The sequence below is a fragment of the Sceloporus undulatus genome, chromosome 2 (genome assembly GCF_019175285.1).
Source record: "Sceloporus undulatus isolate JIND9_A2432 ecotype Alabama chromosome 2, SceUnd_v1.1, whole genome shotgun sequence".
Lineage (NCBI taxonomy): Eukaryota > Metazoa > Chordata > Lepidosauria > Squamata > Phrynosomatidae > Sceloporus > Sceloporus undulatus.
Window position 1 is genome coordinate 57,655,309 of NC_056523.1, and position 27,309 is coordinate 57,682,617.

The 27,309-nt window shown below is 38.8% G+C and overlaps 1 protein-coding gene across 1 annotated transcript in view; it reads left to right on the top strand.

Moving 5' to 3' along the window:
- The window catches only part of DNAH12 (dynein axonemal heavy chain 12), a 155,537-nt gene that overhangs the window by 88,295 nt on the left and 39,933 nt on the right, over positions 1-27,309 (top strand). Inside the window, 11 exon segments of the mRNA XM_042451361.1 lie at positions 467-645; positions 5,235-5,427; positions 5,705-5,866; positions 12,768-12,962; positions 13,985-14,118; positions 16,235-16,397; positions 18,158-18,238; positions 20,545-20,721; positions 23,281-23,412; positions 24,539-24,628; positions 25,543-25,683. Coding sequence (XP_042307295.1) covers positions 467-645; positions 5,235-5,427; positions 5,705-5,866; positions 12,768-12,962; positions 13,985-14,118; positions 16,235-16,397; positions 18,158-18,238; positions 20,545-20,721; positions 23,281-23,412; positions 24,539-24,628; positions 25,543-25,683 — 1,647 coding nt within the window.

The following is a 27,309-nucleotide window of genomic DNA, read 5'->3' on the forward strand; positions in this document are numbered from 1 at the left end:
ATATGAAATTTTCCACTACCTGTGAAAACCATTCTGAACATTCTAGAGCTGAGCCACCTTTCTTTGGTAGGAGCTCATTCCCTTCTCTGTGTATGTCAGTATATTTTCTGTCTACTTTATCTCACTTTATTTTCATCCATCAACTTGGTAGTAGTCTGTGGCTGATGGCTTGCAAAAAGGGGGACACAGACCTCCGATTTCCCTCCCTTCCCCACAACTTTCTCCAAGGCTGGTGGCTTGCAAAAAGGGGGACACAGACCTCAGATTTCTTCCCTCTCTCTCCTCCCTCCCTTCTCCACAGCTTTTCTAAGGCTCACAGAGAAGTATTATTCTATTTACCTGTATATACGTCTACCTAGGATTTTGAGCCCATTCTTGGGCTTAAATTTTTCGACTTAGAGACGAGTATATATGGTACATGCTTGTAATTGCTACTAAAATAGTCTATGTGCTATGTTGCCCAAAGGTAACTGAAGAAGATATGAGAAATCTGCTGTTTGGGGACTACATGAATCCTGATCTTGAAGGAGATGAAAGAATTTATTTTGAAATCCCAAGTGTACAGATGTTCAATGACGTTGTGGATCTCTGTTTGGATGAATATAACCAAACTCACAAAACAAGAATGAACCTGGTCATTTTTAGGTGCATAAACACTCTATATATTATTTACCCCAGTCACTGTTTCAATGATATTCTATTTTAAGGATTGTACAATTTGTTCCTGTTTAGAATTATGGCATTTCTGTTTCTTCTGAGGATATTTTCTCCCAGATGTTTATTACACTGATTTCACAAACAGCTGAACAAATTTGGCTGTCCATCAACCATTTTCTAATATCTCTTGCAACATGTCACCTGTTCAGTAGTATGTTCTGTTGTACTAAGATCTTGGAAATGAATGAAACATGAGCTATGTGCATTATAGCCAAACAGACTTTTTAACATTGCAGCTCCAATAGACACATGTATCTGCTAGCAGTTTCCTCAAGTTCCCAATTTGTTGTTGTAGGCCTTCAAGTTGTTTCTGACTTACGGCAACCCTAAAGTGAAACTATCATGGGATTTTCTTTGCAAATATCTTTAGATTGGGGTTGTCATTGCCATCCTCTGAGACTGAGAGAGTGTAACTTGCCCAAGATCACCCAGTGAGTTTACACTGCCAAGCCAGGATTTGAATCCTGGTCTCTAGAGTCATATACCAGTGGAGGTATATTCCTACTATTTTCTTGCAATTTCAAGTTACTAAATATGGATGTCTCTCTTCCCAAAAAGAGACAATAGAAATTGATCCTTTAGTGATCAGCATTTATGTGGTTCTACAGTGCATTAAAAACAAGAAAAGAAAGATTTTAGATCAGGGTCTGGGCAAATGCAAGGAAGGCAGAATTGCAGACTGTGGCACAAAATATGTCTATGACATGGACTGACTTGACTCATATTAACAACTTTCCTTTGACGCTTGCTGCCTTTACACATAGGCTACCAGAACTATACTAATTAGGTTTTGCTGTATCAAATTCATTGGCTAACAAGTGGAATAGATTAAAGGCTTTTCTTCAAATGAAGTTTAACCAGCTCATCCTCAGCCACTTTTCTTCAGATGACATTTAATTCAGGTGTTTTTTTTATCTCAGTCCAGCCTCAGCTGCCTCACATTTTCCAAGAAGTACCTGTTCATTTCTTCTCAGTCTTATATCTCTTGGGATATTTGCTACTAGATACGATTAAGCTCATAATTAATTCTGAAATTGCCACATAGCTAATCTCTTTAGATTTTTTTAATTCATTAAAACATAAATAATTAAGTAGATCCCACTTTACTGATTTAATGTATTTACAATCTAAAAACGATTCTCAGGTTGCTGGTAAAGTGTTGATGGCAAGTTAATTAATTTATTACTAATTGATATAAATTCCAAAACAAGGAATTTGGCACAGCAAAATTTAATGAGCACTGTTTCCGAAGGCAATGAATTTTGTGGAATCACTGCAAATTCCCTTACTTTCCACATAAATATGCAGCATCAATGAAATTCTGGAAAGTGCAAAATGAACATTAGGCATTTGTTCACACAGAGTGTCCCTGCATTTAAGAAAGCTCCACTTCATAAGGCACAAGTACATCAAAGTAATCAGGTGACTACTCTAGCTATGGTATAACAGACTGAGTACCAATTTTTACTGGGCAGAGAGCAGCTGGAAATACCGTAAAACTAGCTCTAGAGAGAAGCCAAGCTTATTGAAAGTCAGTCTCCCAGATGCCAAATTACTGTTTATAACAACCTCACTATTCCTAGCTGATAACTATAGGTTATATAATAAATAGCCTATAATCATGGTGTAGTTCTTATCTAAATAGATATGTGCCCATGGGTGCACTGGGGATGAATAGATAGATAGATAGATAGATAGATAGATAGATAGATAGATAGATAGCACTGTGGCACTGCTTTTGACTTTTTGAATTGAATACTTGGGCAGGAAAGTGTTAGCAGTTGCAGTTCTTTGGTGCTTCACTTCAAAGGAGCATCAAGAGAAAGCAGGCTTTGAAGGATTTGAATGAGACGTGTATGTTTGTCAACTTTTCTGACTTAAAATCAGACAAAGTTATCACATGAAAGTTAATAGCTGGTAATGTAGTTAGAATTTTCTTTTCTTTGCTTTTTTATCCTTTTTGGTATGTGTGAGCTTTTTAGCCCCACCTGTCCCTGGTCACCTCCCCACATGTTGTTCAGCCACAATTTACCATAGTTCCCTCCTCATCCATCCAGACTTCAGGGTGATCACAACCAGTTATGCCTCTGGGTTTTATAAGGTCTTTGACATCCTTTTCCTTTGCTTCATCCCTTACATCCTATGTTATGTGCCTCAAAGTTATACCCTCTACTTATCCACAAATCACATCAAAATCCATAATTTGGCCCTAAAATCTAACCTTGATTTACACATGAGGCTGATACACAGAGAGAGATGTTGCTATGTACAACAACATCCAGGGATGTTATCTTCCACAGATGCCTGTTTTTTTCATCCACAGGTGTTATGTTTAACCAAGATGTTTAAGTTTCTCTGTGTGTTTAGTACAAATGCCTGCTAGAATGAAAGCAGATAATATAAAAGTTCAGTTCCTTACAAGTATGAGACCAGTGGATAAACCTTATAGTGAATTTTGCTAAGATGTGTACAAAAGAATCTGATGAAGCATTCTTTACAAAATGCAGATATATACAGATTACATGATAACATCATATGAGATGCTAGTATGGTGCAGGTTGTGTAATGCTTTATGTCGAACATAAAGTCAACTGCTAAGCAAAGTGTCTAGACACTGAGAAGTCTATGTTCCTTCCAGATGGCAGTGCAAATATGTAAATTTATTACTATGCTTAATAAAATAACCCAGAAGAATAAGAGAGCCTATTCATCCTTCCATATTTCATTCATTTTTATTTCATTTAGAGTATTTATACCCAAATGAAGCACAAAGGCAAACAGAAGCCATGTTTGTTTCTTTTAATCCGAGAACTTTGGGGAAATCGAGTTCCTATCAGATGCTGTCTCACTAGATAGAAGTTTGTTTCTCTATGCTATTGTAGTGGACACAGAGCCAGGGTATATTAGGCATGGGTTCATTCCTATAGATCAATGGTGATGTCTAGAGGAGGGGTGGGCAACTTTGGAGGGGGTGAAGGCCAGCATTCACCTCCATTCCTTTCCAATAGGCTGCCACACTAGTGTGTCAGAGGCCTCAGACTCTAATTTAAACAAAACAAACAGGTGATTTATTTCACCCAACCCCTCCTCAACAGGTAAAAAATACTTCAGAATTCAGTGGTATAATTTCCCCACCCAACAAGCCCCCACATATATAGTCTCCTGCAAATTCCCCCGTCCCCATCAGCCAAAAATAAAAAAAAATAGGAACAGGAAGGCAGCAATGTAAATTCTAGTTTCTGTTTTGGCTTTTTTTTTGGGGGGGGGCTGGTTGTTGTTGTTTAGCTTTGGGTTTTGTTTTTTTTTCAAGGCATGTGGGAGAAGCTTGTTGGGGAGTATAATCACTGTGTTTTGTAATGGCTTAGAACCATTGGAGTAGAAAATCACATTTTTTAAAAAAAATTGAGGGGTTCTGGAGCTTCAGTGATGCTTCAGGGGCACACTTTGGAGGCCAAAGGGCCACATGCAACAATAGGCTGAACTTTTCCTAGTCCTAGTCTAGTGCTTATGCTTTAAGTGCTTCTCTTGATGTCTGCAGAGGAGCAGAAAGTAACTTTATTTATTTTATTTATAGCCAGCCTTTTTCCTTGCAAAAGACCCAACACAACTGATTACTTTAATCAGTCACATTGAGATAGGTGCATTTCAGTGTGCAGAAGCAGTCTGGCAGAAATGCATTACAGATTGTGCTGTAGATTATGTAACCATAGCCATCCAAAGTTTTGAAGGCTTGGGTATATTCTATATACTGTAATTGTGGATTGCACCACTACACTGTCTAGAAAATTAACTGATGATATTCCGCATAATTAGTTGTTCTGTTGAAGTAAAAAAGAGCATTCAACCTTAATCATGTTATGTGTCTGCAGAAAAACATATGATTGCGGTATCAGAGTTTAAGTTCAGGCTTAAGATGGATTCTAATTCTAATTGTATGGCTATTTTTATTCTGAACTGTTTTAAGTTCCTACAGCTAACAATTTTTAATTCATCAAGGGTATGAAAAAAAAATAATTTGGAAGAGAGACAAATCAGCATTTAAAGGTATGATAATCATATCACTTGCTCCTGGAACATGTGGGGAGATAACCTTTGTGATTGTGGATTGCTCCTCTGCATGTCCACAGAATGAGTCTTTATGATTAACACTAATACATCATTTTCTGTTACATCCAAACGAGGAAACTATGAATTAATCTCAGAGTACAAGCTTAAATATCAAAGCAGGATCACATATTCAGACATTTTCATTTGTGGCATAAAAGAGAAGGGGATAAGCAAAGATATTTATTAGATGTTCTCACCAGGCCAAATTGAGATTTCTCTATTTGCTTGTTTGCGTGTTTATATATTCTGAATTAAAGAAAAAAGAATGGATCTAGCACAAACTGACCAACAGCTTGGTTTCTAGTTGGAATGTGTTAGTTATGTGGAAAACCAACAAAAGGAACTGTAAAAATTAAGGCATTCAACTTTTAATACTTATTTTAATTGTAATCCATCTATATTTGTGCTAGGTATGTGCTGGAACATTTGTCTCGCATATGCCGAGTGCTAAAGCAGTCAGGAGGTAATGCCTTACTTGTTGGAATGGGAGGAAGTGGGCGCCAATCCATGACTCGTTTGGCTACATCAATGGCAAAAATGAATATTTTCCAACCAGAAATCTCCAAGAGCTATGGAATGAATGAATGGAGGGAAGATGTAAAGGTCAGTAAATCCTCTGAAAAACAAAAAGAAAATATGTATGTTTGTGCTCTGTCTGTCTGCTTGTCTGTCTGTATCTCTGCTTTCGGGTCCCATTCATAGACAGACAAGGAGAGAAAGATGGAAAAATATCTTGAAGTAGTATTTCCCCCAAAACTTCTAGAAAGGACCTAATTATCCATACATTTAAATGAATGGGATCATTTAAGAGAATTTAAACAGTTTTGAAGACTGATTCTTAAATTCTTGGACCATGTACTTATATCTTTATTGTTTTTAGACTCTTTTTAGGAGTGCAGGAGTGAAGGGCTTGAAAACTGTGTTTCTGATCACAGACACACAAATTAAAGAAGAAGGGTTTTTGGAAGATGTTGACAGTGTGCTTAATACCGGAGAAGTCCCCAACCTTTTTGCAGCTGATGAAAAACAAGAAGTTATGGAGGTATCCTTTGTTTTTTAATGTTACAGTTTTCTTAAAACAAAATTTTACTAATTAAAAAAAATACTCAGAAATGTATAGCTAGTATGCAGTCCAGCTAAAGCTAAGCAGTTTCAATTCCAGTTTATTTTTATGGGAAAGTTAAAATCTCCTGGCATTTAAAAGAGTGAATTGTAATAAGCTTAACTTTTCCTGGCTTGTGTTACTCACTAATAATCTATAAAGAATAAGAAGTATAAAGAATAAGAATACAGTCTGCCATCCACATTCACATGGGTTTTCCCCCATGAAAGTGGAAAAACCATGAATGTGGGGTGGAAACCCAGGACAGAGGGTATGTGCACCCTTCCAAACTGCTCCCATCCTGATCTTTTGCTCCCTCCGACTGGGAAGGGGAAAGAAGCCCAAGACAGGAGGAGGAGGAGCATACACATCCTTCCAAACTGCTCCTGTCCGGGGCTTTTGCTTCCTCCCACTGGGAAGACAGGAGGAGGAGTGCACATGCCCTTCCAAACTGCTCTCATCCTGGGCTTTTTCTCCCTCCCACCAGGAAGGAGAAAAAGCCCAGGATAGAAGGAGGAGGAAGAGGAGTGCACACATGCCCTTCCAGACCATGCAGGAGGGGGAGAACACAGTCAAACTCATGAATAATCAGTTCCGCGAATGTTAAACCCAAGCATGTGGAGGGCTGGCTGTACATAAAAACAACAGATAACTTAAGACAGACATCACAAATGGTTTTGGAACATACAAGGTTATGTTGTAGCACCTTGGAGAGCAACTGAGAGAAAGAAGTTAATAACAAACTTTTAGAACACAAACTTACTGTTAAGACTTCATTTTACATGAGGTTTATTTTAATTTCTTGACCTGTTCTAGCATTGTCAAAAACATTACGATGACATTTTAAAAATATGTGAAATGAAGATTAGTATTGAAATTTATCCACTACTTTAGGGCCCTGATCCTTAGACTAGCGATGGGCAAACAATCTATATGAAAGAGCTCCTGTTTCTTCCAAGATCCTCAGGGGATCTTGGAAGAAGCAGATTTTCTAGACCCATTTCAAACCAGATTCCAGGTGGGCTATGGAGTTGAGACTGCCATGGTCGCCTTAGTCGATGATCTCCGTCTGGGCATGGACAGGGGAAGCGTGTCCCTGTTAGTGCTTTTGGACATCTCTGCGGCTTTCGATACCATTGAACAAGGTATCCTTCTGGAACGCCTGAGGGAGTTAGGTATCGAAGGCACTGCGCTCCAGTGGTTCCGTTCTTACCTCTCGGGTAGATTCCAGATGATGCAGCTGGGGGACGTTTGCTCCAATAAGCGGAAACTTACATCTGGTGTCCCTCAAGGAGCTATTCTGTCCCCCATGCTATTCAACATTTACATGAAACCGCTGGGAGAGATCATCCGGAGACACGCTGATGACACCCAAATCTGTTTCTCTGTATCTCCGACTGATGCAGTGACTAGGGATGGCATCTCTCCTCTAAATGCCTGCTTGGAATTGGTAATGGGCTGGATGAGGAAAAATAAACTCATTTTGAATCCAGAGAAAACAGAAGTACTAGTGATAGGCACTCCCGGTCTGGGTGGTGAAATTTGCCCACCTGTCCTGAATGGGGTCACGCTCCCCCTGAAGGACTCAGTTCGCAGTTTGGGGGTGCTTTTGGACTCGTCGCTGCAGTTGACTTCTCAAGTGGATGTGACGGTCAGAAGCACCTGCTACCAGCTTCGGCTGATACGCCAGCTGCGACCCTACCTTGGCCGGTGGGACCTTGAAACAGTGGTACATGCTCTGGTAACCTCTCGGTTGCATTTCTGTAGTGCGCTCTACATGGGGCAACCCTTGTATCAAACCCGGAAGCTTCAGCTAGTGTAGAATATGGCAGCAAGTTTGGTCACTGGATGTTCCAGGGCTGACCATATAACACCGGTTTTGCAAGATCTCCATTGGCTGCCTGTTCGCTGCCGGGCACAATACAAGGTGTTGGTTATAACCTATAAAGCCCTAAATGGCCACCCCATATAATCCGCCCCGCACACTCAGGTCAGCCAGGAAGAATTTGCTGAGGATCCCGATGGCGAGATATGTGTCAACCCCGCAAAGGGCCTTTTCCATCTTGGCCCCTAGGATCTGGAACACCCTTCCCGATGAACTCCGCTCCACCACCTCCCTGGATCTCTTAAAAAAGAGACTCAAGATCTTCTTGATATCATGTGACTCCCTCCTATATGTACTGTACTATCGACTGCACTCAGCTAGCTTGGATTTAAGTGGTACCCCAGGATACAAATGCGCCGCCTTAACAAATTTCCGGTTTACGAAAAAAATCCATTTAAAAAAACTGTTCCGGGTTACGAAGGTGTTTTTCGGCTTACGAAAAAAAATTTGGTGCTTTTTCGGCGCTATTTCACACGAATCGCGGCTTTTCCCCATTAGCGCCTATGGGTTTTTTCGGCTTGCGAAGTTTTCGGGTTCGAAAGCGCGGCGGAACGAATTAAATCGTACACCCGGGGTACCACGTAATGGTTTTAATTTGTATAACTGTAATGTTTTTATTGAAGTTTTATTATGTATTGCAATTTTTATTCTGTATTATCTACCTGTCATTGCAATTTTTACCTGTACACCGCTTTGATCACTGCAGAAAGCAGTTTATAATAAAATTTCTCTTCTTCTTCTTCGTCTTCTTCTTCTTTCTTCTTTTCTCTTCTTCTCTTCTTCTTCTCTTCTTCTTCTCTTCTCTCTTCTTCTTATGTATTATTATATGATTAAATCCATACAAAAAGTTTCCTAACTTATAAATCTGCATTTATAGCAGTGGGTAGCCTTTCTGTTGATAGGCTAACAGGCTCTGGTCTTACTCCATCATCCTTTGGTGGTATGATCCATCACTGTTTATATCTATCTAGTTGATAATTTGATGGGTTGAAAGAAAGAGAGATCTTTATTCTTAGATCTTGTTATCAACAACCCTTCTAAAGTCTTGCAGTTCAAGGCAGTCATCCTTGATTGACTCTATCCACCCTGTAATGCTGTCTTTCTCTTTTTCTACTGCCTTCCAGCTTACCAAGAATAATTGTCTTTTCTATTAAGTCCTGTCTTATGATTTGTCCAAAGTACAGTGGTCTCATTCTTGAGATGGCAGGTGGAGCAATCCATTACTGTTGTGTTCATCCCTTCGTGCCAACCCAAGATGGCAGGAGCCAATGTTCTTTTTTGACTGTTTAACTGCCACGGCTCCTTTCTCTGTTAGTTTTTAATATCCTGCCCTGCCAACTAGACATGTTTCAATACCTGTCCATTTAGATAACATAAATAGTACAGAAAATGGATAAAAAGGGGAATAAAAAAAGATAACAATGAGAAAACAGCAGTAGAAGAAAGAGAAAAAAAATAATGAATCAGAAAGGCAGATGACCACAAGTCAGTAAGTCTCTGCTCACAAACAGAAGGAAACAATACAAAAATTATTCCTTTCATTGATGGATAGGGACTCTGAAATAGAGGTGCGATATAAAAAACATACCTGCAAGGACTCCAGGTTGAAGCATGGGTCCAATTCAGATGACGTAGCACCTAAACCAGGGGTAGGCAACCTGTGGCCCGCGGGCCGGATGCGGCCCGGCAAGGCCTTGGGACCGGCCCTAGCCTGGTCCTGCCGTCGATTGCCGCCAGGGCCTTTGGGGGCAATAGTCTGTAGAAGCCTCAGAAAAATGCATTTATATTAACATTTTTTTTAAAATCTGCAAATTTTTTCGCGTGTCCTCCATTTTTTAAAAAAAGTGTCTTCCATTTGAAAATTTTGTCCTACATTTGTCCTGGTTTATTTATATATTTATTTATTTATTTAAAAATATATTTAATTATTTATTTTTGGCTTCGGCCCGCCAGTTGTCTGAGGGACAGCAACCCGGCCCCCGGCTCAAAAAGGTTGCCTACCCCTGACCTAAACAAATTAAAATAAATTTATGCAGCAACTAAGGAAAGCTGCAATTGAATAAATCAGCAAGAGAGGCTGCTAAAAACTGCCTAAAACTGCTGCAGGAGTGGTGGAGGTGAATGATACATACATGGCTATTTCTCTCACACACGAACGGTTGGGAAACAGTCCAGGACACCATCCGGGAATCAGCAGTGAAAGCAAGCCTGCCCACTGACATCTCACTGGCTTAGACCCTCTGGAAGGAGGGCAATTAGCCAATTGTGGTCTCTTCCAACTCTACGATTCTATGATTCTAAGTAAAAGCGCAGTTGCCAGCAGCTGGGAAAAGCAGCAAAAAGGCAGCTAAGCATCCTGCCAATAATGAAATACCAGAAGGCAGTATAAGTAATACATTAAACCAAATGGCAGATTTAAAAACCTTAATAAAGGAAACTGAAATCAATGAGATAAAAGATTTAATGGGATTAAATGGGGAAAAACATCAAATGAAAATGTATATGGAAATAATTTACTGGATTTGCTAGTTAGTACAACAAAAATTAGTGATATGCAACATATAAACCCACAGTATGACAACTCAAAACAACAGGAAGAAGTAGCAGAGGCAGATAACACACCTAAAAAGAAAACACAACAAAGGAAATATTTAGAAGATATAGAAGTAGAATATGATAATGATGATGCTGATCAGGAAATTTTGCATGAAACTGACAGTGAAATAGAACGTTATTCCATAAGTGAGGAAGAAGTAACAGAAATGAGTTCTGACAGGTTGTTCTTCTGTGACACATTTCAAAAAATATTAAAAAGTACTGCAGATGCTAGGATTATATGATGACAATACTAATATTCAATCTGATGAAATAGCAATGGGAAAAAATAAAATAGCTACAGTTTTGGGGAAAAAACAAGTGGAAATGAAATTCCAATGCCAGAAATGTTTAAAGAATTGGGAGACTCTGAATGGAAAACAATGCTTAATACAAAAAAAAAAAAAAAAAGGTTTAGGATACAGCCAAAAATTGTATTGATTTAAGAAATCAGAGATGGATTTAGTGGATGCACCAATTGCAGCTTTAATATCAGGGGCAATTGCACTACATGAAGAGGACATATGCTAAAAGGTGTTGATGAAAAGAGAGCTGATTCAGCACTTAAAAAGGCACACGAGGCATCAGCAATAGCTGTGAGAGCATCTATGGCAGCATTAATGTTTGCTAGAGCAGCATTGCTATGGTTACAGGAAATTGAGGAGGCACAAGAAATAAGTATAGTGTCACTATATAGAGCATTTAATAAACTAAAGATTATGTTGCAGATGCTGGCTAGGATTCCATGGTATTTACAGCCAGAAGCATAAATGCAATTACAGTTGGAAGGCGCTCCCTATGGTTAAAATACTGGGAGGCCAACCATATATCCAAAAATAATCTAGCATATGTTCCCTTCAAGGGATGTCTTCTATTTGGTGAAGAGGCTTTACAAAATGTATTAGTAGAGGGCAAAGAAAAGAAACAAGTAATACCCACTTTACAAAAGAAGCATACTGACAGATCGTTTTACAGACTTTCCTATTACAATTATAATTATGATTGCTCAACATGTCATCCCAAAATGAATCTTCACAGTAAGTCTAACTTCTCAGTTTAGTCATCTTGGCTTCCAGAGTTCATGCAAAAATCTTTACTATTTTCTGCTTCTAGTATGGTGTCATCTACCTATCTTAAAATGTTGGTTTTCCTTCCTCCAGCTTTCACACTTCCTCTAAGTCTAATCCAGTTTTACGTATGATACATTCAGTTAAACAGACAGGGTGATAAAATGCAGCCTTGCCTGACCCTGTTGCCAACTGGAAACCATTCTGTTTTTCCATAGTCTGTCCTGATGTACAGGTTATGTATCAGGACAATCAAACATTGTGACACAGTCATTTCTTTAAGAGCAATCATAGTTTTTCATGATCTACAGAATCAAAGGCTTTGCTATCATCTATAAAGCACAGAGAGATTTTCTAATGAAATTCTTTAGTCCACCCCATTATTCACTGTATGTTTGCAATATGATCTCTAGTTTCTTTCCACATATGGTAAAAATCTTGTTGTAATTTTTGAGCATCACTTTGCTTGCATGGAAAATTAATGCAATGGCCCAATAGATAATGCAATCTCTGGTGCCTCTTTTCTGGAGAACTGGAATGTATATTGAGCATTTTCAATCTATTATTTTGTTATCCATATTTTTGGGCAGATTTTGGTTAGAATTTTAGTGGATTCTGTCTCTATAACTTGAAGCAGCTCTATTGCATGCCATCTGTTCCTTATTATTTATTTCTCTCATGTGTTTTGAATGTAGCTTCCACTTCACTTTCTAAAATTGTGGTTTCATCTTCAATTATTCTTTTTTGAATGAATCTGTCATCCTGTCATCTCATTTACATAGTTCTTCAGTGTATTGTTTCCATTGTCTTTTTATTTCTTCTTGATTATATAGTGTATTCTCCTTCTGATCATATAGCATCCTCACCCTTTGTTTTCCCTTTGATTTCTCAGATCTTGTAGAAGAGGTCTCTTGTCCTACCGTCTTTGTTGCCTTTTATTTCTTTTTTGCAATAATTGCATTGATTATTATAGTATACATCAGTTAACAAAGTTAACTGCTCATTATTTCTTTAACAGAAACTTTGGTACTAAAGGCAGAAATAACATGGTCCTTATAACTACACATTCACCCTGTCTCAGCCTCAGAGGATGATAATGGCACCCCCCCCCCAAAAGAAACCTGCCAAGAAAACTCCATGATAGGCTTGCCTTAGGGTTGCCATTAGTTGGAAATGACTTGAAGGCACACAACAACCACCTCATGTATTGAATTCCATTCAGCCTTCCAGCCGCTAGTATATTGTTTCCAAAATCCAAGAATGTATGTATTTATTCAGATCCGTTACTTTCCAGGGCGTTCGTGCCGTAGCCCAGGCAGGCAGCAAAGGTGAAGAGCTTGGTCCCTTGGCCTTATTTGCCTTTTTTGTGAATCGGTGCAAAGACAATCTCCATGTTGTGGTAGCTTTCAGTCCAATTGGAGATGCTTTTCGCAACCGGCTTAGACAGTTCCCATCTCTCATCAACTGCTGTACTATTGACTGGTTCCAGGTTTGTAAGAGTATTTATACTTATGGCTCAATATATTTATAATCCTTAGTATAGTCTTATCCATAAATTCTCAGATCCATAAATTATCTTATCCATAAATTCCATTTTCATATATATTTTAACATTTTATAAGGAAATAACATTGTTCAAATTAGAACAGTTTTATTTAAGTAAATTCAAATTTTATCTCAGTGCATGTGTAAATTTTACACATAAAAAAGTTTGGGAGGAGGAGGAGGGATCAGGGCCTCCAAGTCTCACGCCCCCTTTGAGCAGCTCTCTTGCCCCTACCCCCCCTGCGTCCCGCTCTACCATTTGAGAACCACTGGGTTAGTACATCAGTCTGTAGCGCTGAACCAGCAAAGTATTCCTAACAATGACAAAGCAAGAAAGAGAAGTTTGTGGAACTGTAGTTTATCAGATAAGGAATAGGAAGGCAAAATGAGTTTGAGAGAGGACTTGAGGTTTAGTCACATGCAGGAGGCAGAATGCATACATGCAGTGTAATATCTGGAGAAAATAGTAAAGCCAGGGCAGATTATATTTTCTGGTTTTAAAAGATGGGGAGCAAAGTACAGAGCACAGTTATTTGGAAACTCAGACCAAGCACAGTATGTCCTGGCTTCTGTCAGTCTGGGCCTCAGTCTGGATGAAATGAAAGGCAGCAGCATGAGCCATCAGTCTCTTTAAAGATTGTTGGACAGAAGCAATGGTAAAAGGAGGTCTGCATACTAGAAATCCCAGAGCAGTACACAGTACACAGTGGAAGCAAAAATGTAGAATATGGACTTGAGTATGTTAGTTGATTTCATGAAGAACAATGTTATGTTCCCTCCCCCATTCCCTTCTCCTTTTGTGTCGTGTCTTTTTAGATTGTAAGCCTGAGGGCAAGGAACCATCTATTACCCCCTCTGTTGTAAGCCGCCCGGATTCCCAGCGATTGGGTGGCATATAAATAAATCCTATTATTATTATTATGTTTAATAATGAAGGTGTCATTGCAAGTATTCTTATGTTTTCAGCCATGGCCTGAAGATGCTCTTGAACGTGTAGCTATCAAGTTCTTGGAAAAGCTTGAGCTCACAGAATATGAACGTCAAGAAGTTGTTCCTATCTGTAAACACTTCCATACATCTGTGTTGTCACTTTCAGAAAGGTATCTTTCTATATACATATGGTGACAGAATCATAGAGTTGAAAGGTGGGCCATCGAGTCCAGCCTCCCACTCAATGCAGGATTTACAGCTGGCCCATCACCAGCAGGTAGACATCCAGAAAAGGAGACTTCAACACCACTCTAAATAATTGGTTCCATTGATGAACTTCTCTTTGTATTAATAAGTTGCTTGTAATGTTCAGTCAAAATGTGCAACTCATAACGTTTAGTCAACCCTCCTGCAACTTAAAACCATTAAACCTGGTTTTACTTGTCTCCTACCTTTTTGTTTTTTCACTTCTCCTTAGAAACATATTTAAATCTGTACTTCTTTGTTGTCCCTGTGCCTCACACAAGTGGATTATACACCTGCACAAGCACCCTTTGGAACCTTTTAGAATGTTATGTCGGCATTTTGGTGGTAGGGTCACCTATCTCCAACAACCCTACATCAACTCTATATAAGAGGCTTACAGTTGGAACCACCATCCACCATTGCAGAAGCATTGTGACACATCCATGCACATGTGCACAAATACAAATCATACCCATATGTTGTTCATTTGTTTTCCATTGTGTTATATCAAGGAAATGGCTAAGTGCAGTTCTCACTTCCCATCCCAAACCAATTTCAGTTTTATCAGGCTACTTTTAACTTTAATTTTTTAAAAAGGAACACAGGAGATCTTGACCATAAATCTCCCACATCATAACTGGTCTGAATTACAATGAAACAAAGGCAATAGTTTTAAACAATTTACGTTTTTTTGAGCTGAGTGAAATCTGAGGAGTTTACAATAAAACAGAACAATGAGAAATATACATAAATCAATATAAACACATTTGGTAAAGAATTTAAAATTTAAAAAAATATTAACTAGGAACCAATGCTTCTAATATCTGATTAGGTAATAAGTATAGTATACAAAATTAAAATATAATAAACTAAATGCATTTCATTGTTTTGGATCTTCAGTAGTAATCGTTGATTATATTTTATATTTGCTTGTGATTTCATATTTCTAAGTTGTTTATTAAATGGTGCTTATACTGATTATATCCAACTTTGTATTCTGGTTTTGTTTTATCATGCTCTAGCTTTTTATTGTTGTATTTTATTATATTGAGTAAGAATAGTTCCATAGTTCAGTGTTACCTAGGGGGAACTAACTGCACACAGTGACTGAGCTGTGTGTTAGAAAATGGCCAATTGCTAGATTTGAACAATATTGGAGAATCATTGGATAGAAATGGCATATTGCAATTCCTCTAGTTTCTGCTTTGAACAAACCCCAGTAAGAGAAAAGGGTGAGACTGGAGGTACCGTATATACTCAACTATAAGTCAACTTCATGTATAAGTCGAGGGCAGGTTTTGGGGGCAAAATTAAGGATTTTAACATGACCCATGGATAAGTCGAGGGTAAAACTTAGGGGCATGTAACAAAGGATGAATCAAAACAAAACAATGGCAAAAATATTACAAAATTCCATCAGGCATGTTTGTGCTCACAGTAAAGGCTGGATGGATGAGAGAATAGAGTGAGCTCAGTCAGTGATTCAAGGAGATTATGCTTTTGTCTTTCTTCAGGTGATGTTTCCTTTTTAAAATAAGAGTTGAAGTACAGTACCTACACTGACACATGTATAAGTTGACTTGGGTTTTTGGGGTCAATTTTTTGACCAAAATTTCTAGACTTATACATGAGTATATACAGTACCTTCGTAACAAACTGGAGGTGCCTTCAGAATATTGTGTGAGTGAGAAATATTTAAGATTTCTACCACCAACTCATTTTTTGCTTTAAATCATCTGTCACCCTATCACCACACATGATAGAGTTCTGCATAAATGTATGGCATTCTAATACATGGATGGCTTCTACATAGCCAGCCCTTAAGACTAGGTATTGTAATTTCTAATTTGAGGAGAGGATAATAGCTAATTAGCAAGTTTTCAATCCTTTAGAAACAGCCAAAAATACAAAAATAGTATAAAAAAATAAAAACAAGACAAGACAAAAATAGTATCCAGAAACAAACAAAAGATCCTTGTTTTTGAGTTCCACTTCTTTTGAGTTCCACTTAGAATGAAAAACTGTTTTGTCATGCTACAGGTTTTTGCAGGAGTTGGGACGACATAACTATGTTACTCCTACTTCTTATCTTGAACTTATAGCTTCTTTTCAACAACTTTTAACTCAAAATCGAGATACTATCATGAAGGCAAAGAAACGATATACTAATGGCTTGGACAAACTAGCTTTTGCTGAATCTCAGGTAAGTCAATTATAAAAATAGCAATTTGTTTAAAGACTAATCAATACACTGTGGTGTAAGCTTTTCTGAAGTTGTCCATTTCATTGGACACAGGAAATACTGTATTATCAGAGTTGGTACATGTTACAGACAAATATTTAGAGGATGGACAAAACTGTAGGTTAGAAAGAAAGAAAATCAGAAAATATAGACATTGAAAATTGTTTTAATAATGGCCATCCTGAAAACATAAGACTCATTCTGTTGGTGAGCTGATTTTCACAAAAAAATATGTTTTTTTCTTTAAAGTTCCTATTCAAACATCAAAAGATGTATATCTTGATGAATTGCAATTTCATGTTCATGAATGTGTTAGTCTATATCCACACGGTCCCAGTCCTGATCTGGGCCGCTGCTCCTGTCCCAAATGGGACGCTGGCAAAGAGCAGACTTTGCCAGTTCTTTTTGCAGCCGGCTTTTCCTGGCTGGCTGCATTCTCCATGTGCCATCTGGCCACTCCGGGGGCATGCGTCATCTAAACGCCACACCCCCAGAATGGCTGGATGCCACACTTTACTGCCCATCTGTTTTGGACCAGAGATGGCCAAAAGTATAGCAAATTTCCCCCCATGCTTCCTAGAAGTCCTTTGGGAGTCTCTGGGAACAAAACACTCAGGAAGTTCAGCAGGGGAAGTGTGGGCTTCTAAAGTCCCCTGCAGGACAAATGTAGCCCACTAAATTGCAGCAGTTGTCCATCTGTTTTCTATGTGCCACAAGACTCTTTTCAGCAACTGAAAATAACTCTATCCCTCTTTTAGTTGTGAAACCTCAGTAGCAGATGTGGCTCTTAAGGACTGTTTACCAGCTATCTCCTAGGCGTTAAATCACAGAAACTAATCTTTCCACTTAGTCTTTTTTTTTTTTTTAACTTTGGAGTAAAAAGCTTCCTCAGCTTTCCACAGCTGGATTTTCCCCATTTTTGAAAAGTAGTGCAAGAAGCCCAGAGAAGCCTTGGTTGCATATGGGCTGCCTACTGCTCATCCATGGAGTAGTGCAATAGGATCCGTCTTTGAGTTTTAGATCTCGTGTCTATCCTAGTAGGACTTTGCTGTGCAATAATCTCCTTTGTCTTGTGTTTTGTTTCATTGAGATTTATTTTTATTACATTTTAAATGAGTAGTACTCAAACTATTTACCCTTGGGACCTCCTTGTACACCTACATGCATACATCGCGCCTGCCTCCCCTCCCGTTTGAAGTGGCATATGAATAATTTTTTGTTGTTGTTTATTAATAGTGTGTGTTTTCATGTACACATTCATGTACATTCATGGTTTAACACTTTTTAAATAAATTCAATATTTAACTCAATGCATGTTTTACACCTAAAACAGTTTATTAGGAGAAGGAGGAAGCATGATCAGAGCCTCCAAATCTCATGCCCCCACTTGAACAACTCTTATGCCTTCTTGAGGGGCCCACCTCACCATTTGGGAACCACTGTTCTATTCCAAAAGCTCTTATCATTAATGATGTGAAGGTTTTTCTGACAATATAAGTACTGTAATTAAAATATATTTCTAGTTTTGTATAATACATGATTGGCAGCACAGTCTGGAAATTCAAGTACATATTTGCTCAGAGGTAAATTTTATGTTCAGTGGGCTTTAATCTTTTTAGCACTGAAAACTTAATGCTACATTTAAATGCTTGATTTATCTTTTCCCAATTTAATGTACTATAAAAGGTTGTAAATAAGTGTTGTTGATTTGTTGATTTTAGGTTGGAGAAATGAAGCAAGAACTAGTTGATTTGCAGCCTAAATTGGAACAAGCTAAAGTGGATAATGCAAACATGATGAAGGTAAAATTCCTGAGCCTTAAAATATGTGTAGCCACCCTTGATTCAAATAATACTAGTGTTGATATTGGCATAGTTTTAAGGGAAAAATCCAGTCCTCTGTTCTTCAGGTAAATTGCAATTCCTCTAACAGCTGTACTATTTGTCATTTTACAAATAATGTTGGCACCCCCCCCCCCCATTCACTGTTACACATTTTATCATAATCTTAGCTGTTATCAGATATTGTTTCAAAGATAATGCACTGTCAATTATAGTTTAATCTTCAAACATTTATTCATTTTCACATTTGCCTCTGACTTTCAAGCATATCTCACAGGCTGAGCAGATGTACAGGAAAAATCGGTCTGGCAACCGGTTTTTCCCAAACCGGTTGGAAAGCCTTTTTCGGCATTGCCCACTCTGAAGCAGGGCCAAACATCCACAGGCAGTCTTCACCATGTGGCATCAAACGGCACCTCTTGCATTTCCCCCCTCACCTCCTCCCCATACATACACACCATTGTAGGAATATCACCTAAAATCAGAATTACCTCTCTTTTCCCACCCAGCTGCCATCCCATTGAGTGCCCCCGTGCCCCGTGTGACTGGCCACACAGTTGCTTGTGTCATGGGCCAGGAGCTACAAGACTAGGACCTAGAGAAAGAGTCTGATGAGAAGGCTGAAGAAAGGACCCAGGCAAGCCTTCCAGACAGTGCACAGCCTCTTGCAGAGCAGCCTTGGTCGGTTCATCCTCTGGAAGTGCAGCCTTAGCCAGCAGGACAAGGGCAAGACTCGCTTGCTGATGAGGCAGAGGACACAGCTGGGGCCTTAATTCCTCAAGCAAAGAGGAGGGACAAAAGGATCCAACAAAAGATAGAACAAAGATGCTCAGCCAGGCTGTGGGTCAAGCAACAACAAGCAAGCTCTGATTAGAACCAGCTAGTGTTGGGCCATTTGAGAGCTGAGTTTGCCTAAGACGAGTGCTGAAAGCAACTTGTCTGTTTTCTGACCACCTTTTCTATCCCTGATACCTGCTTCCAGACTCCAGCATTTCATACTTTGAACTTCCTGGCTTCTTTGACCCTTGGACTGTGTTGACCTTGATTCTTGTTGCCTCCCTTGACTTGGACTGCTTGACCAGCGTTTTTCTCATAACCAACTTCCACAGGCAAGGATGCTGGTAATTTACTGCCTCTGCCTGCATTATCAGTTGATGGTTCCCTTCCAGCCAGCCTGTGCAGATGTTTGGTGAACCGGGACAGTATGAGTGACACATTACTTCTACAGTGCATTAGTGCACCCAGTGACACATTGGCAGAGCACAATCATAGATACCCTCCATACATGCCCACCTTCCCCCCCTTCACCTCATGACCTCCTGTTGGATTGTCTGTTTTGTGTATGTTTTAATGACATCTATTGCATTATTGGCAACCTGCCATGTTTGTCATGCTTTTGCATCATGGTGTGTGTGACAACTCAATAGTGCGATGGGTCGATGGTGCAGTTGCCCACTTGTGTGCGTGTATGCTCACATAACACAATGGAAAGCAGTGGCACTGGCAGTTACATCTCACCAACTCCAGTCTGCATGCTGCAGACTGCTTCCACACACTGCCTCAGGTTTCCCACATTTTCATACTTGCACTGTGCTGTTTATATGCCAGTGCAATGATGTGCATTTTACGCATTAAAACAGAGCTTCTTTTTGCTCTGGTTTTTAGCCCTAGAGTGCAGCTTGGTGTCAGTTTCTATCTGGTTTCGCATTGTAAATTGTCTGGATAGGTTGACTTTAAGATGGTTTAAAATCGTTTTATTTTATCATTGTGGACAACCCCTCAGTTACATTCCCAATGGGGCCTCACCCCATTTTCAAATCCTACACTATTCCAAGGCTCAGAATGAAACTACAGAACTAAATGTGTGTGCACACGCGCGTGCACACACACACACACACACACACACACCTCTACGTATTGAAACTATTACCTCATGTTTTGCTGAATTTTCCCTGTTATCTATACAGTGAGGAATTCAGGAATTTTTCCACCATCAAGGTTCAGAAATCTACTTTTCCCCTTCCCTGGGTTCTAGTGTGGTTGAGAGGTAAAGATATGACAATTACCCATTTAATTCCCATGTGTCTTACGGTTTATTGTGACAGTTGCACATGTGTGAAGTAATTACATACAATGCTTGGGTGCTGTAATTGATACAGATCCAGTGAATGTAACTTTTGTGGACTGTTCCTTTGCATTTTAGAAGAACATGTTTCCATGAGAAGTTACCAACACCTCATTCCATTATACATGTATTCTTTCTATAGGTAATTGAGAAAGAGTCTGCAGAAGTTGAAGCAAAAAGCAGAACTGTGAAAGTAGATGAAGAGCTTGCAACAGAAAAAACTGCAGAAGCCCAGGCACTGAAGAATGAATGTGAGAGTGACCTTGCAGAGGCAATTCCAGCATTAGAAGCAGCATTATCTGCACTGGACACTTTGAAGGCAAGCTAAATAAGTACAGTAATAGTATGCAAAAAAAATCTAAATTATAAAATGGGCTATGATGGAATTATTTTGAGAATGGGCTGATTGAAGGGAAGGCTGTATTACGTATAACTTTGTAGCAGATAACATGATATACAGGCAGAAGATCCAACATTCAGTTTTTGATATCTCCAGAGAAGATAGTACAGTAAAGAAGATATAAGTCTAATCCAATGATGTCGTTACAGAAGATTGGGTGGATAGGCTTGCCGGAATAGGCAAATCTGAATGCTTTAGAACTTCAAATGTTAATCCATAAATTGAAGGATATGGAAAAGCAGGAACCGAAGTTCCAGTCTTTCTGTATAATGCAGTATATAGTGTCACATGACATCCTTGAGAGTCATTTCCTATCATCCTAACGGCCTGTTAAGGGGGAGAAAGGGGAAGAAAGTTTTAAAAGAGATCAAGCAATTATGCCGAAATTTCTTATTTTTACAAGAAACACATCGTAAGGGATCTGACCCCATTCCAAAAAATTGTTTGGAAACCATTGTGTAGTTGGGGGCATGGGAAAAGCTAAAGGGGTAGTGTGATGATCTCTGGGCCAGCCAACAAACACAGACACCCTGGTTTGGCCTCTGCCGCTGCAGATCCCTCAGTTCCTTGGTCTTCTAGGTCACCTTTCCCCACTCCTGATGAGTTAAGGGAACCTCCTGAGACCATCTCTATACCAAGCTGCCACCACATGATGAATTACAATGACCCTTCCTCCTAACAACACATCAAGACTTTGTTAGGAGAGTTGTAGTTTCTACACTTGCTAACTTAAGCAACAACCGAGCTAAAGGCACGTGAAAGGAATATCACAGAAAGCCAAGGTACTTTTTAAACAAAAAGTTTTTATTCTAACTAAGGAATTCTAGAGCAAAGGTATCATTTACATGTAGAACCTCCTTGTTCCACAGGCAAAGAAATGTAGTTACAGAAAATACAGCCATTTCCTCCAAGCTAGGAAAATAAACACAATACCTAGTTGCAACTAGCTAACACATAATCCTAGTCCTACTTACAAGATCAGGTGGGCTTTGTAGTCCTTGATGTTTCTGGATAGCTGAGAGCTTGAGTTCCCTGGCCCAGCTCCAACTAGCATCCTGGCCATCTCAGCCTGAGGCAAATAAAGCAAAAGACTCAGAAACCTCATGGTGGGAAAGTTCTTTTAAAACCACTGATGGGAAGATTCTCAAAGTTTGCGGTCCTGCTCAGCTGATTGGCCAGCTGGACATTTCGTCAGCTGTGATGTAAGTTCATTAGAATGTAATGTCAATTAGCATGGACCTTCCCTCAACCTTTAATCCTTTGTTGTCTGGGAGAAATCTTTAAATGACTGGGGGGAGGGAACCCCCAGTCATTACAGGTAGCAGTTCTCCTGGACCTAGACAAATCATGCCCTTTCGTGGTAAACAACAAATTTCAGGATACCTATGGATGCTATCTAAAATTAACAGGATAAATGCTTGGCCAACCTTAAACTCTGGGCACCTTCTATGCACCCAACATAGGTCAGCACCAATTTACATCAGCTTTTCTGCATCAACTCAACAAAGTGACTGTTGGATCCATATTGCTGGGAGGTGACTCTAATGAAGTTTTGCACTTTTATCTCGACAGATCAAAGCCTTGTACATAATTTGGTCCAACACCTTTGGCACAGATAATGTGATGTGGTACTACTTGATCCTTGGTGTACTCTGCATCCCATAGAAAAGGAATTCACCTTCTGTTCAGCAGCTCATAAAACATATTCTTGAACTGACAATTTCTTGGCTCTAAATCCCTATTAGATAAAACTTTAGATTGCACAATTCACTCAATCCTATATTCAGACAATTCTCCAGTAAAACTAAACTGGGTACCAGAATGACATTCCCAGGCTTCAAAATCTTGGCAGTTTAGACCAGCACTTATGCTGCATGATCCTTTAAAAAAAAAAACATACGGAAAACTATAGAGACTTCCTATTTAGAAAATAGATCTAAAAACACTTCTGAGGCACTATTGCTTAGAGGTCTATTTATACAGGATGATTTAAGCAAAAGAAAATTGAAAAAGTGCCAAAACAATAAAACACAATACCAAGATAAGGATTCAGAGGCATTCATCAATGCAATACAGAGGTAGCATTCAACAGTAATGAAATAAGGCTTCATTCAAAATATCCAGCAATACATTCATTCAGTACAATCAGCATAATCAGTTAAGGAATGAATGAAGTACAGCTTTCCCAAACAATATCAGCTAGAGACCTTTAGTCCACTTTGTAATGTGAAATAAGAACCATATATTGGGACCAGGTAGCTGCCCATTCAAATGTCCTTGGTTGAAACATGAGCCAGGAAAGCACAGGAAGTGGCAACTGTGCTGGTAGAGTATGCCAAATCAGATAACAGCTCAAAATTCAAAATGCTGTAGCTCTGCTATGTGCTTTCCCTCTCACAATATTAAACTGCATTTGTTTAATCTGTAACATTTTCAGATAATGTGTATTATTCATAAGTTAAAAATGTGTTATTTTAGCCCTCAGATATTACAATAGTAAAGTCAATGAAGAATCCACCTTCTGGTGTTAAACTTGTTATGGCTGCCATCTGTGTAATGAAGGATATAAAACCTGAAAAAGTTGCAGACCCTTCAGGGATTGGAGGCAAGGTAAAAAACAATAACTATAAAGCAACACATTTCTAATTGCAAAGTACTCTTTAAACAGACAGAAGATATGCATATAGGACAATAAAATAAACATTTTGAACATCAATGATATAGGCATATTCTGTATGCTTTACCTTGAAAATATCTTGAGATTCTATCTGTTCTGGACAGGAAAGTCATAAAGAGTGGTTTGCTACTGTTAGACTCCAAGGTATTCCTCTAATTTTCTCTATTCACCTCTGTGGAAGATTTTTACAGAATTAAGAGTTCAATAGATGCCAACTGCCTTTTTGGAAGGTAGGTGCCTTTACATCCCTGTAGGTAGGTGATAGACTTTGCATCTGCCAAAAAAAAGTCTACATAGAAAATTTGGTTCACTATTTGTTGTGCTGTCCATTGTATGGTTGTCCTAGACTAGAGCATGTTTGTTGTCTCATTTATAATAGTGTAGTAGTTAGCCAATTCAGATTTGTTATCTGATGAGCAGCAGTTTATACGCTATCATGTTGCACCTTTTCTAATACCAGCAAAGGAAACTAGAATGAAAATCTTGAATCGCATTAATTGCAAGGAAGCTGTGATGGCTTGAGAGGGCTTCAGTTGGGAAGTGCTGCTAAGTGCTTTGATGCAGTTTCAAATGAAGTGTCTTTTTAAATGGCTTTTTGATAGTTTATGACTTCTTTTATTGCATTGTATCACCGTTTATTTGTTTATTTGCAATGGCCTATAACTAAAAGCAATAAAATACTTTGAATAGCGTGATAACCTGACTCACATTTGGAATCTTAGTGCAAAATAGTCAACTGTGACATAGTAGGAGACCTTGCATATATTCCCTCCAATTTCTTAAGATTTATCTGCTAGCTCCATTGTTTATCAGAAAGTACTGAAATTCTTCTGGGAAACATTTCATTTTATATCAGAATATACAGAGCAGATTAAGCACCATATACGTAGTGAATAAATAGTAAGTGTCAATTATTTTGTTTTGTACATCTTCTCTTCTAATTCCTGTCATCTTCATCCCCTGTATATCTATGTGTTAATTAGAGAAGTTTCTACATATTCATACTTACTCTTATTTTAAAATATTTCTTTTAAAATATTTTTTTATCTTTTGTTATAGATTTTAGACTATTGGGGACCTAGCAAAAAACTTTTGGGTGATATGAATTTCCTAAGAGATTTGAAAGAGTATGACAAGGATAACATTCCAGTAAGTGTTTTGTTCCTTTTCCAGTAATGAATGAGTTAAATTATGACACTGTTAGAGCTAACAGGGTGTAATGTCTCTTTTGTCTAAACTTTAAATGCCAGTCAACCAGTTCCTCACATGTCACACAGGTGAGAACAGCGGCAGTGGACAGGCTGTATCCCTAGAAGTTATAGCCCAGGAACCAACTAAATATTGTAAAGAAAACTAAGGGCCCCCAATTCCATTTCCCCACATAATGTTTAATGCAGAAGATGATGAGGTACTTGCAGGACAAAGTCAGCAGGAAGGAAGCTCCCTCATCAGCAATTTTGTCTGCATTGCTTCTCAGGTCCAAAGCACACTGCAGAAATAATCCAGTATGAGACCACTTTAACTACCCTGGCTCAGTGCTAGGGAATCCTGGGAATTGTAGTTTATTGTTGTACCAGAGCACTCTCATAGAGAAGGCTGAATGTCTCACAAAGCTACAGTTCCCAGAATTCCCTAGCATTGAGCCAGGGCAGTTAAAGTGATTTCAAACTTGATTATTTCTGCAGTGTGTTTTGGACCTCAAAAACTGTTTTAAATCGTTTTCTCTGCCTGGGCACCATACTGGACGTATACCAAACTGAAGGAAAACTACAGAGTAGGCCTTTTAAACAGAGAATCAAGAGGCATGGGGAAGGATTATGCATCTTCCTTTCCCACTTGCCAGTTCTCTCTTGCTGTGCAACACCATTTTCAGACTGTCTTGGTATACAAAGATTTGTGAACACATTTGCCAAAATAACATGGATACATTGGAAGAGGGAATCAAATGCTAACAGTAACAGGTACTCAAATTGAGTATTACGTGGATAATAGGAGGCAAGTGGTTCATAGTACTATTATTAGTAAACAGTATTGTAAAACAAGTTGTCTTTTTTTTAACATAGATATCCGTGATGCAGAAGATTCGTGCTGAGTATCTAACTAATCCTGAATTTGATCCACCCAAAGTAGCTAAAGCATCTTCAGCAGCAGAAGGCTTATGTAAATGGATTATGGCAATGGAAGTTTATGACAGGGTAGCAAAGGTGTGGTTTTACTTTAATTTTCTCTGTATCAAGAACAGTAAACAAAACATTATCAATGAAGAACTCACTGCTATATTAGATGCAGTACAGTACTGCTGCCCTCATGTTCTGCTTATGAGCATTCCAGAGGAATCTGGCTGGCAACTATTTGTTTATGGAACTAATTGCCTCTCAACTCACTAGATTCCCCAGGTGAAATACTTAGGTAAAAATATTTAAAATAGCAGATACATACTAAAACAAACTGAAACCTCTCTTTAAAAGTAGTTCTAAACTAGACAACCAGAAAACAATACGAAACTATTAACAGTGCCCAAAGCCATCTCTGCTAATTTTAAAAACCAAAGATAGTCGTTATGGCCTGCTACAAACTGAGAATGAAGGGAGCCAGACTGAGCTCTCTTGGGAGGGAGTTTTGTAGTTGGGGCACTATTACATAGAAAGTTATGTCATGTTTACCTAAACAGTAATTAGTCTTGCAAGGTGGTGAGACATGCAACAAGGCCTCTGCTGAGGATCTTAGATTTCAGACAATGCATATGGGAGAAGGTGGTCTTTCAGATATCCTGACCCAAGCCATTTAGCCATTCCCAATTTATCAAGAATATAAACTCAGACTAAAGGCCCATTTAGTTCAGCATCTTGTTTCCCATAGTGGCCAGCCTGGTGGGATGCTTGCAAGCCGAGCACTAGGGGAACAAACTTTTGTCATTGTTGTTTCCCAACCACTGGCATTCAGATGCATGGGGCCTCTGATTTTGGAGAGAGCATACTATGTATACAGTTTGTTTCATTAAGATTAGTGGAAAGGGTTCCTTAATGCACTATTGAGAACTGGTCATAGAAAAGTAGTCAAATGAGTTTCAAAACTCATGAAGATGAAGGTTGAGTATTTCTTTGTATAAGCAAAGGAGCCCTGGTGGTGCAGTGATTAAATGCCTGTACTGCAGCCACTCACTCACAAACCATAAGGTTGTGAGTTCAATACCAGCAAAAGGGCTCAAGCTTGACTCAGGCTTCTACCTTTCCAAGGTCGCTAAAATGAGTACCCAGATTGTTGGGGGCAGTTAGCTTACAGTTGTAAACTGCTTAGGGAGTGCTTAAGTGCACTCATAAGTGGTATAGAAATGTACTTGCTATTGCATAAGCAAAACTAGCTTTGCTGTCTGGACCAGGATTCCTATAGGGAATACTGAGGATATGCACACAGTAATATGCATATATTAAATGCAAAGAGAAAGGAGATGTGCTGTGCCTTGGAGATAGAGTATATCAAGGTTGAAACTTTAGAAATTCAACAAATATTGATTATTTTTGTCACTGTCAAGGCTGATTCCCTGCATTTTCTTTACGTGCAGAAGGAAGGGGCTCTCATCTCCTATTTCAGTTCTGGGAGTTGGTGTGAATTTTTCAAGTTTATCTATTCTTAGTGTAGCCACTGCCATCATGTCAAATATAAGAAAATCCATTAGAACTCAGTAACTTTGGTAGCCCTATTTCCTACAAATTGCCCTCTAAACACTATGCATGTCTTTGTAAAGAGAGAGATTAGACCCCAAAGCTATCCCAGTCACATCTTTATAGACATCCTAAACCACTGATATTTATGTAGATTTAACCGTCAGA